Raw genomic sequence first — 13232 nt, 5'->3', positions numbered from 1 at the left:
GGGATACATTCTTTGTTTCTTATTTTGAAACTTACCAAGTTGGAACAATACTTTGTTTTAAAAAATACATACAGTGAGCTTTCTTTCCCTTTTTAAATGCAGTGCTGTTTGACAGCAACCTCAATTTCACCAGAGGCGCATTAGATAAATCTTTCCATTTGTAGCATCTTGAAGTCTTTTGGTGCAGAGATTAAAGGCATCTAGCTCATTTGACGGATTTAGAAATCATTTTGTGATATAAACTAGACTAAAATGCCAAACACATGTCACTTTGAATCTTTAATAGACAGTAGCTGAGAGCTAAATTTTATCCATCAGTATTGAGGAGTTCTTAAATGTTGACTTTTTGAAATGAAATGCACTTATCATGCAAGTCTGGAATGCTGTTGTTTAATGGCAGTGGAGTATGTGGAAAAGCAGACATCACTCAAAGTAAAAGACAAAACCAATCTAAAACTAAAGCCTGTAAATCTTGGTGCTAGGTTTAATAAATGATTATTAAAACACTTGTTTGAACATTTATAAAAATGTAGAGTTATACAAGTTCTTTGCAAGATCCTCACAGAAGAAAATGAATGAAATATTTATTTTAATAAATCTGCATTTAATTGAATTGATAACTATAACTATTAAAAATGCTTGTCTGCCAACAACTGTTAGTAATACAAATATTTAAACAAGATTCTTTACAACTATGATCAACAGCATCAGATATTATTATAAATACAATGAAAAGGGTCAATTAACATATGGTTTCCTGTTTGAATTTATAACCACTGAATTCAATATGAGTAACAAATCATAATTCAGGACTCAGCAAAAAATTTACTTACAAGATAAGTTCTGTCATTATCCACTTTACTGCAGCAAAGAAGACATAATAAGGCTGGAGAGAAGTAACTGAATTAGTTTAAGCAGCTGTGAATACTCGTCTCCATTAGCACCAACAAGTCAGAAAATCATGGAAATAGCTCATACCAAGATGTGGATTGTGCATGATCTTAGATATAAAAAGTTAAGGTTTAAAACGAGTTATACCAAAAAAGTAATCAGAGAGCAAGTTCATTGATCCCTGATTCTGCTGATCTAGAGTAATATTCCTTTAAAAATAACATTTTTTATTAATTACTAAGGTATGGGCATCCATCTTGTTATGCTCTGTGACAATTAAATACAACTGAATAGATTCTAGTCCAGATCTACAGACAATCAGGAATTTCCCACCCTGGAATGGTATTGAAGTTATATATAGGCCAGATTGGGTTAAGGACAACTGTGTTCATACCTAAAGATCTTAAGTGGATCATTCATTTTACAATAAAGAACCGATGGGCTGGATTTGCCAATGGCTGATTGCTGACACTTGCAGTCAGGAAACTGCTCATGGTGCAGTCCTGGTGTAGGATAAATCAGTCAAGTAATCTCAGTGGTTACCAGATAGAAATGTAAGAATAAACCATATAAAAACATCAATTACACCCAATTTTTAAAGAGTTTTCAGATTATTTAATTTTTTAAAACAATGCCTTTTAATGGTCTTAACAGATCTTTTATTGGTTTTTTAAAGACTCTGAATGTCATAGGCAGCATAGTGATAAAGTTACTAGGGCCTGCCTCACATGAGAGAGTTTAATCCTGACCTCTTGCACTGTCTGTTTGTAGAGTTTGCACAAAGCTCTCCCAGTGAGCTTGGATTGCTATGCTTTCCTTGCACATCCCAAAGATATACTGTTAGGGTTGGTAGGTTAATTGATTGTTGTAAATTGGACCCAGGGAGTGACAGTATCTAAGGGGGAGATAGATTATAAAGAAAAATTAGTCAGCTAATGGGTTGGTTAGTATGGGCTCAATATGCTGAATAGCCTCCTTCTCTGTCGTATGGGAATGTTGAGAAGAACTGAAAAACTTTGACAGTTTCTTGACAGTTTTGTGGTTGACACTAGTTCTAATCTACCCAATTATGTTGTGCATGGTCTTCCAATTGGGCGTAGGCCATTCTCAATGGGTACATCTTCCAATATGGATGAGCACAAGATAAATTCAGGAGAACTGCGTGTCACAATGCGGGCAGCACCTTTTGGGTTCTTACATTTATGGTAATAGTTTTCATGAAATTTGCTTTGTTGTTTTCAGATCTTTTTATAAAAAAATTGAATCTAAATTCTCCAATGTTTGGTGGGATGCTCTACAGACATTTAATCTAGAGTTTTTAGATTAGTAGTTAACTAAAGTAACTACTGCAAAATGGTAATCCTAAGACCAGTTTTTTTTAAAAATTATTTGTATGGAGCTACAGTCAGAAAAGACAGAAAATGTCATTGCATTTACATTGTTCCTATTTATTAAGATTAAAAAGGTACAATATATCCCAAAGCAATTTCCTATACATAGCTGGTGTAAGCAGTAACAATATCAATACATTAACTACAAACAGTAAGACTCCATTTTTTATTGTCAATATCCTTATGCCACAAAAATTAAATGAAAGGTTTTTTAAATTTTAAGATTGCTAAAACTCATTTGAAGATCTAATAATGGGTACCTATTGAACTTTTTGAAATCGTCAAACCCCTACAAAAACATAACACCTCTAATTTGATTTCTTCGCTCAGTCTCAGTATATGGAGCATTTCTGTCACGCTCACTCTACTTACATCCAGTAAGCTATGTGCACTGTCGCTATTGTCTACGGTTGTTCTACACATGGCTTGGTAGTCATAAAGTGTTACTCTAAAAAAGAAAAGCAGAAAACTACTTAATGGGAAAAAAAACACAAGCAGATATTAAAAACCAAAATGAGAAACAATACTTCAACAACGAACTACCATAACATAAAATAATGGAACTGAAGAAAAGAGACAAAATACAATCGATCAAGGCATAGTAACAAATATAAAACACTATCACAATAAAAGTGTTCTTCTGCAAGGGATTGGTGAACATTCTCACCACCCAGTGAGTTCAGGAAAGCCAGAGGTTACAAACACATAATAATTTCCGTGCGGCAGACATTGATGGAAACGAGCTGGGTAACTAGACTTTCATTGGACAAGTGCTTCTTTATCCAATCCAAGTAACAAGAACTACAGTAGGTTGCTGATTGTCCTGAACCTGAAGGAACACATTACTTATAAAATGTACTTCTAATTTAATCAGCATTAGTTTCAAAGCGTTATTCAGTTCTGCATAGGCTGCTGTGCTGTGATGTTTTATTCTATTGGCAGAATAATCCTTTTAAAGAAAGTTATTTGTTAAACATCAGGCCTGCATTGGTGGCCTCTATGCATGGTTTCTTCTCTAGCGGAGAATTACAATATTCAAACAACAAAATGTCAAGATTTTACGCTTGTGAAATATGATTTAAAATTCAGCATAGGAGAAAAATGTTGACATATTCTTTTCAGCTTGCAAACTTCTACCCATCTTCAAAGTTCCTATTCTTCGTTGAGGGAATGTACTGTGGTTTGTCATCTCCATGAGCATATCCCCAAAATATTATGTCTGAATCTGTCCAACCAGTTACAAAATCCTCAGAAAGCTGCTTCTGCTACTCTTAGCCCAGCAGAAATTCTTCAAAATTCCTGTTCTTCTAATCTTTGGAAGCTGTCCATAGCACATGAGTAACAAAGAAACTAAGTTGGCAGTGGCAGGGAACATGACCAAACCAATACTTTACACTCTCCATATTATCAATCATCCAAGAAGCTAACTCTGACTTTACTTCCCTAATCTTATATGAGTTTATTTAAACTATTGCCAACTCGAAGCTACTTGGAATATGGGTAAAGTGGATGGCAATATTAACTAATGTAGGAGCTATTAAGAAGCCAACGGAAAGTTCCCTCACAAAGAGTTCATTCTGAGGGTTTCCTAGCTACAACTGGAAGGGACAGTGAATGCGAGAGATGGAGAGATGCAAGGGCACAAGGTTTCTTCTGCTGGTCAACTATGTTAAAAACATCTGCCTTAACAGATGTATACCCGCTATTCTTCTCAGTTAAAGGTCTATTATAACATAGAAGACATTATTGGGTCATAAGATTTTAATGCTACTTATCCCCTGTTTCTCTGTGTCAACAGCTGTTCTGAACAATTTTCTTGCTGACTTAAAAGGAGCATCAAGCTCTGAATACATTGTGTGAATTATCCACTGACCTTTTTCATGTTGGACAGGTTGAGATACAATCAGGGATTTACAATGGAGAATTAAATTCCCATACACTGGAATCATTAAAGAAATAATCCTGATTATCTTGTTCAGTTTTATTTGTTGAATATTTTACCCTAATAAAGAAATATTTAGAATCATTGTAATTTTTAATACAATATTTGGAAAGTGACTCAAATTTAAAGCAGATGGTTTAGTTCCATCATGGATTATTCTTACCGTTTAAAAGAGCCCATCATTAATAGTTTGTTCATAACAGCTCCTTCCACTTCACCAAAAAATGTTCCAGTCTAGGAAGAAAAGAAACAAGCAATTTTAAGGGGATTGAAAAGTACAAAATTCAAAGAGACTAAGACTTGTGTTTGACATTTCCTAATGTGACAGTTACAAAGATAGGTTTTGGAGAGCTCATTAGCATTCAGAAATCACAGAAAACCCAAAAGTCAAGAAGGTTTATGAAAATAATGCACTGCATGAAAGATCAGACAAGGAAGCCAATACTACACATGAATTATGTAGCGCACAGGTTTTAAAACAAATCTATAAATTTTGTAACACAATGCGAGGGAATAGTAACAGCTTATATGTCATGTGGCAAGGAATTATTTATCAAGAAATAAATATTCCACATGACGTATAAATATCTGTTCCATCAAAGGGTTTGTCACTTTATAAAATGTGCTTTCTGATAGTAACAGAAGGAATTAAAATGCAATCTCAAATAGGAATTGAATAGCGCCTTTTGGAAATGATCACCACTTGGAAAGTAAAATGTTTTAACCAGGTACAGCAGAATTTGGAAGAATTTGTATTCTTTATTAAAAGACATCTATTTTGAAATAAATGAAGTCCCTTTAGAAGAAATTTGCATCAGTAAAATGTTAAATCAAACATAGGCTGATGTAGAAATATATAAAGTTTTTATTAAAGAGTTTATTTAGATTTCAATTATCTTCATATTAGGTTTCCTCTTATGGTAACTCCAAGTTAATTTTTACTACAGAAAATTGCCCTCAGTACACAGTCCTTTGTGTGCAATATGATAGTTGCTGCACATTACATTAAACTTCTTGAGTTTTACTGAGATGAACTGAAGTTTAGAATTGAAATACAACCAATAACCTAAACTGGTTTACATGTTCAGTACATGTATTCAGTGGCCACTTTATTAGGTATAGAAATGGAACTCGATATGGATATCTGTTGCTGTGGCCCATCCATTTCAACGTTCGACGTATTGTGCATTCAGAGGTGCTTTCCTGTGCACCACTGTTGTAACCCATAGTTACTTGAGTCATTGTTGTCTTCTTGTCAGCTTGAATGAGACTCATCTCTCTCATTAACAAGGCATTTTCACCCACAGTGCTGCCACTCTTTTGTTTATTTCTCTGTAAACTCTAGAGACTGTGGTTCCTGTAAATCCCAGTCACTAAGATCACATTTCCTCCTATTCTGATGTTTAGTCTGAATAATAACTGAACATCTTGACCAAGTTTGTGTACTTTGTGTGTGGAGTTGCCACCATGTGACTGGCTGATTAGATAGCTGCATTAGCAAGCAAGTATGCAGGTGTACCTAATAAACTGGCCACTGATTGTATATCTAAGGGTGAAGATTAAGCCTTTCAGAACTTATAGAATTGACATTCACTGCAAAGCTAAAACAGTGATAGAGTTTATAAATTGAGGTAAATGAGAATCTTGACCTAGCTTTTTACAACCTTTGGCATTACTGTGCTCTGTACATCATACTGTACTTTGTTTTTTATGTAAAAATAAATGTTTATTTTTCTGTCAGAAATTAGTATGTGAATAAAAATTGGTCCTGTGATATTATACAAGATCATTTAATTCAGGGGTTTCCTAACTATTTTATGCCATGGTTCAATACCCATTAAGCAAGAGGTCCGTGGACCCAGGTTGGGAACCCTGACCTAATTCATCAGGTTGGTTGAAAATTTTCATTAAGGTATCACCCATTCCATTTAACATTTTAGCTAAAGGTGATGTGAAAAAAGAGCAATTTGTTATAAATATTATCTTATTTGCCTATAATGCATATTTTTGTATGTACATCGCCATTCTGTGTATTTCATACTGATACACGGGATGACAGAGATTTTGTTTCCAGAGTACTTTTGGGTGTATCTTATGGATTTTGAGCTGCTGATCATGAAAAATCACCATGAAACTTCCCTATTCAGCATGTTTTTTGTTTAAATTTGTTACTTCTATTCTTAATCTGTCAGAATAACTGATGCCAAGATTAAGGAGGGCATTTTTGTTGGTCCAGAAATCAAACAGGTCATCAATGACAGGCAGTTCGAGGAACCTCGAGTGGGACTGGAGAAAATTCCATGGAAGGTATTTAAGGTTGTTGTTGAAACTTTTTTTGGCAACTACAGAGCATCAAGCTATGTGCAGCTGGTTGACAACATGCTTTAAGCATACAAAACTGTGAAGTGAAACATGTCACTAAAGATTCATTTTCTGCATTTCCATGTAGACTTTTTCCCTGCAAGTCCTGGCACTGTCAGTGATGAGCATAGTGAAAGATTTCACCAGGACAGTGTGGTCATGGAGAAACGGTATCAGGGCAACTGGAATCCATCAAAGCTGGCTGATTATTGTTGGACACTTAATGAGAAGCCTCAGACATTGAGTACAAATGAAGATCATCAATAAAACATTTTTAGCTTAGTTGAACTATTGTATTATGCAATTAAACGTATTATACTCAATAAATTTTAATTCCTTGTTTTTGCAAATTCCTGCATGATAAAACTAGCCTTAAATTATTTTTGTATTCTGCTTCAAGTGGTCTATCATAAACAAAAAATATTCTGAGGAAGCAACATTTTTGAAAAAATTTGTTGTCCAATGATTTTATCCCTGCTTTGCTTATAATTCTATGTGAAGATGTGCATGCACATATTAGACTGGGCTACGGCTAAGTTCATCTATGCCTTGTTTTCACCCCCACCACTCTCTGCCCTGTGCACCATCATCTGACCTTCAGCCTATTCCAGACCTCCATCCTGCAACACACAGAACTAGAAGTCAAAACTGTGTTCAGTATTAGAGGGGCAGGTCAGGACACCAACAATCCCAATTCTCCTTAAAGTTCTCGATGAGCTATGAAGTTGAAACAGAACCATCATAAAGCTATGTCATTCCAGTGGCAAATCACTGAACAAGATTTGTCCACTCTGTACAAAGGCTTTTCCTCTGTTAGTTCCACAATTGCAGAAAGCATCCAGGTTGGTAATAACTAGGTAAAAGAGAAAAAGGAAAGGTTGCGATAGACGAGTTGGATATGGGGACAAGGTCTAAGGAAAGGACATTGGAAATTAGAGGCTGCTGGGATGATATGGTTGAGTCAGCTGGACAAATGATCAGGAACCAAGGACACAAAGAGTGAACACAAAGAAAACCACTTAAAGAAAATATCTGTCAATCTCTCCAAAATCATTATTTCACCAGTTGTGGACCAGGTGAGGCTGGGGTTCTTTTAACTGAGCCAAAGCAAGCCTTTGCCTTCAAGTTAATGCTGTTTTTTTAGCATGATTACTAATTAGTGTCCACTGTCCTTGAATGTGCACAAGACTTTTGTGCAAGTTCCATAGAGCCATACTGAATGGAAACAATCTCTTTACTCAAATTGTTCACGTTGACCATGTTGTCCATCCATGCTAGTTCCTCTGCATTTGCCCCAAAACTTTCTAAACCTTTCATATCCATGAACCCATCCAACTCTTTCTTAAAAGTTTGTATTGTACCTCAACCACTTCCTCCGGCAGCTCATTGCACACGAGTACCAGTCTCTGCGTAAAACTTTGCTCCTCAAGCTCTTATTAAAGCTTTCTCCTCTCACCTTAAACTGGTGCCCTGTAGTTCTTGTTTCACCGACTCTGGGGGAGCAACATGGAGTGCAATTACCCTATCTATGCCCCATCATGATCTCTATAACATCATCTCAGTTTCTCCTGCAGTTCAAGAAAGAATGTCCTAGCCTGTCCAATCTCTCCCTTGAAAAGCCTCTCAAGCTCACCCCCTACCCTCAACCCATATTCTAAAGATCAGTCCATTTTAGCCTTAAAAATGTTCAAAAACTCCATCTCCACATGGAAGTCAAGGAACTAATATCTGGAAATGTTCTTCCTGTCCATTCAGATAGAACTTCAAAGTGTAAAGCCGTAGTCAGATTCAGATATATTTATGAGATGTGCATCAAAACATGCAATAAAATATGTTGTTTGCATTAACAAACAATACATCCAAGGATGTGCTCAGGGAAGCTATAAGTGTTGCCACACATTCCAGTAACAGCATAGCAAACCCACAATGCTTGGCAGAACAACACAGAGCACAGCAAGTGACAAGGCAGCAGAACTGCTCTCCTTCCTTCCTCCCACCCATCTACCCTAGTCACTCACGAATTGTTCATTATCCCGTCATGAACACTAGGGCGCACAAAATGCTGCCTGCAGTATGTGTAGCTTCCTATACCATATCACTGCATCTCTCCGATGTCCTCTGGGATGGGCGTGCTACAGGCTTAGTTCTCCTGTCCTTCTCTTGATGCAGAGGGACCAGAGATCCACACATACTCTGCATTTCCTCTGTCTGGCAGCTACCCACATTGACAGGCTGGCCGGATGCTTGGTGAAAAAGTCAGAGGCAATAAACTGCATGGTCGGATCTCCTGGGGGACTGTCACGGAATTTGAGATTTGGTAAAAAGAGGCAAAGCCGTTACTGTCGGCGATAAAGTGAGGAAAAAGTGATCATCAGAGGAAAGCTAAAGATTTCCTTGAGAACTGGGTTCAGCTCCAAAAGGTTCAACCTTATTTAATCGGCATTTCCTTGCAGCAAGGCTTGCTGCTGACATGGAAATCATGATTGGCTAGTGGAAAATGGGTTTCCCTTTTGAGATTATTAAAACACTTGTCTCTGAATGAATGTCCCACCCTTTTCTCTCATTTAGATTCTAGATTTGGGTAAGACTATCTCTATCAAGAAGAGACTGATTTTGTCCACAGTAAACTCAATCTTTCAGGGCGAAGAAGTATAAAGAGGAGGCATCGTGAAACTGAATTAGATTTTAAATATCAGAGGAAAAAGCTCTACTTGCCAAATGTCATGAAGTGGTAAGAGATTACATAAAACCAAAGGAAATACAGGCTAAAATGTGAAACCTGGTTGAAATCTTGCCAAGAGAAATAAATGCTGTGATAAAAGAGATATAAAGAAGTGTGAAATGAAGCATGCAATAAATATCAAAGCAACATGAGCATTATGTATTGAATAAGGTAGTCAGGAACAATGTGAGAAAGGTATTGTAAATGAAAGTGAGGAAAATGCAGAGAAGTTCAATAATTACTTCGCAATAATCTTCATAGAAAAGGAAAATTACATACTTAGGAAATTACGAGTGAATCAAATGAACCTCACCAAAAGTGGCACGTCACTTAAATTGGGCATTTGAAACAATTGGGAGAGTACACTGAAGATGTATCAACAATATTCTCCTGTGTTTTCTTGTTCCAAAAATAATTTCTTTAAAAGTTATACAGTCACTATAATATTTAAGAAATCTGAAAGTGAATCTAAAGAATTATAGACCAGTTAGCCTGCAATCTTTTGTTGGCAATTAGTACAGACCATAATTAAGAACAGCCACATAGAAGTTTTCAGATGGTCAGAAAAAAGCTATCATGCATGTTGAATCTTACAGGAAGTTTTCAAAAGGTGGCTCAAGGAGATGATGAACAAAGTTAGTTTATTCTGTTTATCTTGATTTGATTAAAGAAGAATGTTAACACTTGTGAGATAAAAAAATATATATTTGATTGAATGGTAAGGGAGACCAAAAATTTCTAATCAGTAGTGTCACTAGTGAAATGAAGCATGCAAAGAATATCAAAGCAACATGAAAATATTACCATTATGTAAGGAATAAGGTGGTCAGGAACAACGTGAGAAGTATTGTAAATGAAAATGAGGAAAGTGCAGAGAAGTTCAATAATTACTTTGCAATAATCTTCACTGAAAAGGAAAATTACATCTTAAGGAAATTAAGAGTGAAACAAATGAACCTCACCAAAAGTGGCAAGTCAGCAGGATCGGGCATTTAAAGCAATTGGGTGAGAACACCAAAGATGTACCAACAAAATTCTTCCATATTTTCTTGTTCCAAAAATGATTTCTTTAGAAGTTATACACTCATTATACTATTTAAGAAATGTGAAAGGGAATCCAAAGAATTATAGACCAGTTACCCTGTTATCTCTTGTTGGCAATTAGTACAATCTATAATTAAGAACAGCCACATAGAACATTTTCAGTTGATCAGTAAAAGCTATCGTGTTGCAGTGAAGGACAGAGCATGCATGATGAATCTTACAGAAAGTTTTGAAAAGGTGGCTCAAGGAGATGATGAACAAAGTTAGTTGATTTTATTTTTTTTTTGATTAAAGAAGAAAGTTAATACTCATGAAATTTAAAAAAAAATGCTTATTTGATTGAATGGTAAAAGAGACCAAAAGCAGGAATAATGAAAGAGTTTTCTGATCAGTGGTCTATCACTGGTGGAAGAACCTGAGTGGGGGGCAACCACATATCTAAGCATTCTGATTATGAAATTGATAGCACGAGTATCAGTGTAGATGGAAGCATAATGTTACAGAGAGGTACAGATGGATTAAATGCTTGGACAATGAAATTCAGTGTCAGCAAATATGAGTCAATCCATTTGGAACATAAAAACAGACAAATAGTAGTAACAGTGTAATTCAAAACAGACAAATTCTCAGACATATTAACTTGTCAACAGGTACAGGAAACAGATAGAAGCAAATTGAATGCTGGCCTTATCCAGAAGCAGGAATACATGGAAACAGAAGGAATGCTGAAGCTACAGAACAGCTTGGTTAAATCACTGTGAGCTGTGTTCTGACCGCCATATCTCAATGGCACAGCTTCATGAGTGTTGCAGCTTCTATTTATCAGGATGAAGCTTGGATACCAAGGATACATTACTCCAGGGGTTCCCAACATTTTATATGCCATGGACCAATACCATTAAGCAATGGGTCCATGAACTCCAGGTTGGGAACCTCTGAGTTACTCAGATGGTATAGAGTGGAATATAAAATATTCTATAGAATGCTTCACCACTGTCAAGATTCTATGATACTTCAAATTCCACAATCCCCATTATTCTTCTGGCCAGCCACTAATCAGCCATCATTCTTAAAATTCATCTCATTAAGAACCTGCTGATCATTTTTTTATTTAGCCTCAGGTTCTATTTATCAAATGACCCCAGACACCTGCTCCCAGGGTACCTCAAAAATAGAGTAAAGAGTTTTGTGTTTAAAATTGATTCTTGCCTTTCCTAATTTTGATCTGCTTAACCTTCCCCAGCTCTGATTCTGCCCTCTCCCTGGTGCCAAAGAACTCTCTGTCTGTCTGACTTAAGAAAACCATTTCCACACCCCAACCCCTCATCTTGATGCTAAAGATTCTTCAAGTCATATGGGGTCACTTTTCTAGAACTCCTCCCATGAACATCTCTAACTTTCCAGCATCCACTTGAACTTGAAAAACAATCTTTTTGCCAAAGCCTATCAACATTTTGAAGTTCAATGCAATATTACTTTTTGTTGACAATTACGTTTCTGCTCCTTTTAGTCCTCAAAAAATAAAAATAATTCTGTAAGTTATTATTCTGCAAGAGAGTTGGATTAGACTTTTACGGATATCAGGAGATAAATGGTTTTAAGCTATAATTTTACTCACTGTAAAGGATTACCAAAGTGAATTGAGGGAATTTGGGTATTTCCCTTAACCCATGGTAGTGCAGCGGTTCACACTATTATAGCTCAGGGTGTTTTGGAGTTCAGAGTTCAATTCAGGCATCGTATCGTAAGGAGTTTGAATGTCCTTTCCATGGAATGCATGAGTTTTCCCCGGTTTCCTCCCATAGTCCAAAGACAGACCCAGTGGGTTAATTGGTCATTGTAACTTGTCCCGTGATTAGGTTAGGGTTAATTGGGTTTGTCTGCGGTTGCGTGATATAGTTCAAAGGGTCGGAAGGATCGACTCCACACTATATCGCTAAATAAATAAATTCCTATTCTCTTTGGATGGAATGACATGATCAAGTGGAAATCATATCCTTTGTGAAATGAAACATAGATCAGTTTCCTTGGCAATATTACTGGGATTACCTACACTTTGCCAGCAATTAAACTTAATTCAGCCATGCAGTTCAGTAAATTACATGACTTTGAAAATGAGTTATTCAGGATAGATGAATACATTGATTTGATCAAAATGCAACAACTGGCTTCTAATCGAGGCGACTTATATCGAATGCTTCTGCATTATTATCAGAAAACTGATACGTGCAATAGTAAGGAATTAATTGAGGAATCTGATGAAAAATTAAGTAAAATTAAAGACTGCTTCAATTTTATTTTAAGTGTTCTTTTCATTAAATATGAAACCTGCTTATGGGATGGTATTTCAGTGGGAAATCTGATTATATAATCTCCAAATCAACACATAATGTGTGTTGGAAATAGGAAACACATGGATTTCCCATCACAAGGTTATTTGCATGAAGACCAATTACTCCTATTCAAACATGATTAAAAAATTTATTTTGTCTTTATTTTATTTGACTGTCTATTTGAGCATTGGATTATGGACGGGCAAGATCCTCCTTCTGTTTCCAATTCCAGTTTGGGCTGAAGTTTCAGAGGAGCGATCAAAAAACATTTAGCTATTTGACTATGTCAAATATTTTGATCTTTCTAAATTTAATATAACTGTTTATTTAAAAAAAATATCTTCTAGTTTTTAGGAATGCTTGCATAAGGAACCAACAGGTGGATTGAATTAAAAAAATATAACATCTCTCAGTTGTTTCAAGAGTCTGCATTTAGTTGTGGGAAATTAATCCCAAGTATAATTAAATCCATTCTTTTCCATGCCTGATGTTATGAACACATTATATTTTATTGCAAGCCTACACACAATCCACAATCACTTAGATTA

At 35.9% G+C, this 13232-nt stretch overlaps 1 protein-coding gene across 3 annotated transcripts in view; it reads right to left on the bottom strand.

Moving 5' to 3' along the window:
- Positions 1-13232, bottom strand: part of cacna2d3a (calcium channel, voltage-dependent, alpha 2/delta subunit 3a) — an 893404-nt gene that overhangs the window by 102704 nt on the left and 777468 nt on the right. For all 3 annotated transcript variants that reach the window (XM_059944148.1, XM_059944149.1, XM_059944150.1), the window contains 3 exons: positions 4388-4458; positions 2655-2730; positions 834-886 (listed from right to left, as the gene is read on the bottom strand). In XM_059944148.1, the coding sequence (XP_059800131.1) occupies positions 834-886; positions 2655-2730; positions 4388-4458 (200 nt within the window). The remainder of the gene's footprint in view (positions 1-833; positions 887-2654; positions 2731-4387; positions 4459-13232) is intronic.

This window comes from Hypanus sabinus, chromosome 19 (assembly GCF_030144855.1).
Source record: "Hypanus sabinus isolate sHypSab1 chromosome 19, sHypSab1.hap1, whole genome shotgun sequence".
Lineage (NCBI taxonomy): Eukaryota > Metazoa > Chordata > Chondrichthyes > Myliobatiformes > Dasyatidae > Hypanus > Hypanus sabinus.
This window is presented reverse-complemented; position numbering and strand designations above follow the sequence as displayed.